The 6,417-nt window shown below is 46.7% G+C and overlaps 1 protein-coding gene across 1 annotated transcript; it reads left to right on the forward strand.

Moving 5' to 3' along the window:
• The first annotated feature begins 4,563 nt into the window (after positions 1-4,563).
• On the forward strand, positions 4,564-6,072 carry LOC119297115 (UDP-glycosyltransferase 91D2-like). The gene has a single exon (XM_037575035.1). The coding sequence runs from the start codon at positions 4,564-4,566 to the stop codon at positions 5,926-5,928; it is 1,365 nt and encodes a 454-aa protein (XP_037430932.1). The 3' UTR covers positions 5,929-6,072.
• The last annotated feature ends 345 nt before the right edge of the window (positions 6,073-6,417 follow it).

A 6,417-nucleotide genomic window follows, 5' to 3' on the forward strand; every position in this document is an offset into this window, starting at 1 on the left:
ATACCCGATTGTTGCGACCAGATGACGGATGCCAGGAGCCAGACGATGCCACTGATGACTACTACTACTACCCCGAGGGTGCCTACTACTACGTGAAGACTGCCGACGACCAGGAGTAGTTAGGAGGCTCCCAAGCAGGAGGCCTTGCCTTTTCGATCAATGTTGTTTTTGTGCTAGCCTTCTTAAGGCAAACTTGTTTAACTCATGTCTGTACTCAGATATTGTTGCTTTCGCTGACTCTTGTGTATTCGAGCTTATGTATTCGAGCCTTCGAGGCCCCTGGCTTGTAATATAAAGCTTGTATTATTTTAATTTGTGTCTAGAGTTGTGTTGTGATATCTTCCCGTGAGTCCTTGTTCTTGATCGTACACATTTGTGTGTATGATTAGTGTACGGTCAAATCGGGGGCGTCATAGGGGGCTCACAAGGTCGGGGGGCGCGCCCTCCACCCTTGTGGCTGGCTGGTGGCCCCCTCTGGTACTTTCTTCGCCCAATATTTTTTATATATTCCAAAATAAGCTCTGTGAAGTTTCAGGACTTTTGGAGTTGTGCCGAATAGGTCTCTAATATTTGCGCCTTTTCCAGTCCAGAATTCCAGCTGCCGGCATTCTCCCTCTTCTTGTAAACCTTATAAAATAAGAGAGAATATGCATAAGTATTGTGATATAATGTGCAATAACAGTCCATAATGCAATAAATATCAATATAAAAGCATGATGAAAAATGGACGTATCGGTTACCACCGAGACTCTTGTAGGCGCTCGGACCAAAAAGATCCATATGAAGTAGCTCGAGTGGTCTTCTTTTGGTCATGATGTTCTTCACGGGATGACTTCCTCCAACTTGTTTTCCTGCTTGACAAGCACTGCAAAGTCTATCCTTGTCAAATATAACATCTTTAACACCAAGGATATGATCACCTTTAATAAGCTTATCAAGATTTCGCATGCCAACGTGACCTAACCTTCTATGCCATAACCAACCTTTATAAGATTTAGCAATTAAGCAAGTTCTAGGTTGGGCGCTTTTAGTGAAGTCAACAATGTATAGATCACCTCTACGTATACCGGTAAATACCATATTATGATTATCTCTTCGAAACACTTGGCAATCTACTTTAGTAAATAGGACATTGAAACCGAAATCGACTAGTCTAAATACGGAAAGTAAATTATACCCAAGAGATTCAACGAGCATAACATTTTGGATAGAGCCGTCATGTGAGATAGCCACCTTACCAAGGCCAACCACCTTACCCTTTGAGTTATCACCAAAAGTGACATACTTTCGGGGACCATTATTTTGAGCAAGCTCTCGAAACATATCCTTGTCTCCGGTCATGTGATCGGTACTTCCAGTATCAAGAACCCATTCCTTTTCTCCAGCCATGTAACCACAAAGGTTAGCCATAAGACCAAAATGTCTCATTGATTCATCAAGATCAAGGTCACTATCATCATCCTCGTCATAATATCCATGTTCAACATCGTCTTGTGATTGATCATCACCTACAGAGAGTGATTTATTAGATTTATGACCATGACAATGTGCATCTTTATGAATTCTAATGACTTGAGAAATGATGCTGCTAATGACTCCAATGTCTCCTTTGGCACGCATGAGGTCAGGAAGCTCAAATAGACAATCACCAAATTTAGGATCACTAGGATGCATTTTATGAAAAGAAATGACTTTTGAAGAATCTCATCTAGATTTTTCAAAGAATAGTTTGGAAAGCGCTCCTCAATATATCTCCATATGGTATAAGCACATTCAAATGTAGGCAAGCACACAAGCAAATATCTAGGAAATCCTCTTATGATAAGGTCAATAGCTCTAACATTGCAGATCATGTCAAGATACCTCATCAGGGGTAGGATGCAAGGGATCAATGGGATGCACACAAGGGCTAGTAATATACTTGTTCAAATTATATTCATTGAAAATCTCAAGCATCTCATTTTTTCCAAGCACTATATATAGAACTCTCCGTCAAGAATAGGCACTCAAAGTCAATACTACCAATCATAGACTCATCCATCTTCCTCCAATGGTGATTAAACCAAAGAAATGTAGACCAATGCTCTAATACCAATTAAAAGGATCGAGAAGAGGTGTCTAGAGGGGGGTGATTAGACCTTCAAGAAGCAAAAGTAGCAGTTTTTAAGTTCTTCAAGTTGAGGTGGAGTTCTAGCTCAAGTTTAAGCATTCACAATACATTTCAAGCAAGCATGGCAAGAGTATGAGAAGCGGAAAGAGTAAAGCATGCTAATTGCAAGAAAGTAAAGGGATGGGATTGAAGTGTGCAAATGCAATGAAGACATGGAGATTTTTGGCGTGGTTCCGATAGGTGGTGCTATCGTACATCCACGTTGATGGAGACTTCAACCCGTGAAGGATAACGGTTGCGCGAGTCCACGGAGGGCTCCACCCACAAAGGGTCCATGAAGAAGCAACCTTGTCTATCCCACCATGGCCATCGCCCATGGAGGACTTGCCTCACTCAGGTAGATCTTCACAAAGTAGGCGATCTCTTTGCCCTTACAAAACTCCTTGGTTCAACCCCACAATATTATCGGAGGCTCCCAAGTGACACCTAACCAATCTAGGAGACACCAATCTCCAAAAGGAAATAGATGGTGTGATGATGATGAACTCCTTGCTCTTGTGCTTCAAATGATAGTCTCCCCAGCACTCAACTCTCTCTCTCATATTTGGCTATGGTGGAAAGATGATTTGAGTGGAAATCAACTTGGGGAAGGCTAGAGATCAACATTCTTGTGGTTGGATTGGAATGTTTTGGTCTCAACACATGAGTAGGTGGTTCTCTCTCAGAAAATGAGTAGTTTAAGTGTAGGCACATTCCGATGGCTCTCTCTTGAATGGAGAAGGGGTGGAGGGGTATATATAGCGTCCACATAAAATCCAACCGTTACACACATTTGACCCAACTCGGTCAGAACGAATAGAAGAACTCAGTGAGACCAATTCAGTTCAAAATGTGAACGTTAGGAATCTCGGTGGGACTGACATGATCAACTCGATGGGACCGATGTGCTAGGTTTAGTGCAAAACCTCATCTCGGTTAGACCGATTGCACAGTGAGACCGATTTCAGCAATGAGCAAATAAAGGGTTGGTCAAGCAAACTCGGTGGGACCGATTGCATATTTCTGTGAGACCGAAATAATTACAATAGGCAACAGAGAGTTTGCAAGGCCATCTCGGTGAGACCAAGATCCCGATCGGTGAGACTGAATGGTCTAGGGTTTCTGGCAGTGGCTAGGTCAAATGAACTTGGTGCCGCCGGATAGATCAAATCGATGGGGCCGAGTTTGACTTTTAGGTTTTGGACATATATGGAAATGAGAAAGTGGCTGAGGATTTTGGAGCAAAGTCACTAAGCACTTTGAGCAAGTAGACCATTAAGCGACAGCTCATCCACTTTTAATAGTATTGGTTTTCCTATGGACCCAATGTGATCGTGGATCACTAAAATAAAAATGAATGATGGCTCTGAGTCAGGTCATTGCAGAAGTGGTTTCCATTAGCTCGCAGAAGGATGCCCGCTCACCTTATGTAACTTGTAATCAGCTAAGCACCAGCTACTTCTATAGGCTGCTCACCTTCTGTGGGGTTACGTGCAATTTTGAAAGTTGGCATGGGATTCTTTGATACCCCTCAAGCACAAGGCTTTCCTTGGGCTGGCTTTCAGGGGCGTCTTAACACTGAGGATAACATGGTTAAGAAATGTTGGTCAGGGGTTGCTCATTGTGATGCTCCACCGTTGAATTCATCGATCACCTGGTGCTATGCTGTCATACAACTTCTGCCATATGGAGTAAATTGATGCTAGACCCTTTGGCACGCCTATCATCTAACATCTTAACCTTTATTGAGCAAGTAGTTCATCAACATGTTTTCTCAATAAAATAATACTCCCTCCATAAAATAAAAATATATAAAAACCTTTAGATCCTTAGGGCATGTACAATGGTGCTATCTTAGGAGTGCCACGTAGGATGAATGATGAGGTGGAGGAGAGAGAACTCATAAGAGAAGACTTGTCTTCTCTTATTTAAGATAAGACAAGAGATGATCTCTTAGCATAATATGTCTCACCACATTTTTAGAAATTGCTAGTTATTGAAGATAAGGCTAAGAGATGATCCATTGTAGACATTTTTCTTTGTCATCTTTAAATTACATGCAAAACTTAAGATAAGATAATTTTATTAACCATTGTACATGCCTTTAAGAGTAGATGACAACTCTTTATTGGAGGCCTTCTCGGCCGTACGTACGTAAGCGAGTAGGACAAGCATCGCAGCGAGTAGCGCAAGTTTTCATTTTCACAGCACACTTGTTTATTTTTTTACCTACGGGTGGTGGCAAGGGACATTGCTAAAAAAGGTAAGATAGGTAAACTAAGTGCAAAAAACAGATTTGTCTACTTTACCGTGTGATTCGTAGGGGCTATTCATAGGAGTTGAGATGCGATATCCCGGCAAAAATCGCTAAACTAAGCTAATCCAAGCTCCTTGGACGCGCGCGCTCTGTCCCCATGGACGAGACCGGCTCATCCCCCCCGCTGCACGTCGTTATCTGCCCGTGGCTCGCCTTCGGCCACCTGCTCCCCTGCCTGGACCTCGCCGAGCGTCTGGCGTCGCGGGGCCACCGCGTGTCGCTCGTCTCTGCGCCGCGAAACATCGCGCGGCTCCCGCCTGTGCGCCCAGCTATGGCGCCGTTCGTCGGCCTCGTGGCACTGCCATTCCCACGCGTGGCCGGGCTCCCCGATGGTGTCGAGTCCACCAACGACGTCCCCTTCGACAAGTTCGAGCTCCATCGCAAGGCGGCCGACGGCCTCACCGCGCCCTTCTCCGACTACTTGGAGTCCCTATGCGCCGAGCCCGGCGGAAGGAAGCCCGATTGGATCATCGTGGACTACTTCAACGACTGGGCGGCCGCCGCCGCCATCCAACACAAGGTTCCATGTGCGATGCTTGTCCTACTCGCTGCGACTGTGGTTGCCACCTTGGACATTATACTGTCCGAGCGCACCGCGTCCCTATCGGAAGGAGCGCCAAGGTTCGTGACGGAGAAGACGGGGCTAATGTCTCTACAATGCAAATGGGGGATGTCCATCGCCGAGCAGGTCTCCTTGACGCTCCAGAGGTGCAATCTCGTTGCCATGCGGAGCTGCAATGAGTGGGAGCCCGAGAGCGTCGCTCATGCCGCGACGTTCGGCGGCAAGCCGGTTGTCCCCTTCGGCCTCCTGCCGCCGTCGCCTGACGGAGGTCGCCGCGGCGACAGCGGCAAGGACGATACGGCCGTGAGATGGCTCGATGCGCAGCCGGCCAAGTCGGTCGTGTACGTCGCGCTCGGAAGCGAGGTGCCGCTGCGCCCGGAGGAGGTGCGCGAGCTTGCCCTCGGGCTTCAGCTGGCCGGGACGCGCTTCCTCTGGGCTCTGAGGAAGCCACCGGCTGTCGACGCCGACGTGCTCCTCCCTCAGGGGTTCGAGGAGTGCACGCGCGGCCATGGCCTCGTGATAACGGGCTGGGTTCCTCAGCTCGGGATACTGGCGCACGACGCCGTGGCTGCGTTCCTGACGCACTGCGGCTTGAGCTCCACCATCGAGGGGCTACTGTTCGGGCGTCCTCTCATCATGCTGCCCATCATGGGGGACCAAGTGCCGAATGCAAGGCTGATGGAGTGTAGGAAGGTCGGCGTGCTGGTGCCGAGAAACGAGAAGGACAGTTCGTTTGACCGAGAAGGCGTCGCGACGGCGATTCGGGCTGTGGCGGTAGAGGAAGAAGGTAGGAGAGTGTTTACAGCCAACGCCAAGAAGCTGCAAGAGATCGTGTCAGAGACGGAGTGCCATGAGAGGCATATTGACCGGTTTATTCAGCAGCTTAGATGTTACAAGTAGTGAAGTGAAGCGTACGTCTTGATGTTACCTGGAGTCCTGGACTTAGAACATGCAGTAGAACAAGCTTCTGTATATTGGGATGAGTCGAAATTGAAACAAGCCTCAGTTCCAATCATGCATACCGTGATTTCTTTGTGATCTTTACTCATTGCAGAGGGTACCTCTTTGCGATGCTCCCCATTTTTATTTTATTTTACTTGACTAACTTTCCGAATGCTTCATTTCTTCTTCCCTACTATTAAACAATCCAATATGAACTTTCTTAAGTGCACCCCGTAATAATCCGAGAAAACCGGACGACTCATTCATCACCACACGATTAGTATCACAAATCTGAATCTAACGGACATCATTGATCTAATAGCTTTATGATGTGGATTTGGCAATTTCCGATGACTGACCGTACTCCACCACCCGCCCTCCAATCCAACGAGTTCCTAAAATCACGTCAATGATTCCGCCCCCCGATCTAACGAGTTCCTGAAATCA

Source organism: Triticum dicoccoides, chromosome 5A, assembly GCF_002162155.2.
Source record: "Triticum dicoccoides isolate Atlit2015 ecotype Zavitan chromosome 5A, WEW_v2.0, whole genome shotgun sequence".
NCBI lineage: Eukaryota > Viridiplantae > Streptophyta > Magnoliopsida > Poales > Poaceae > Triticum > Triticum dicoccoides.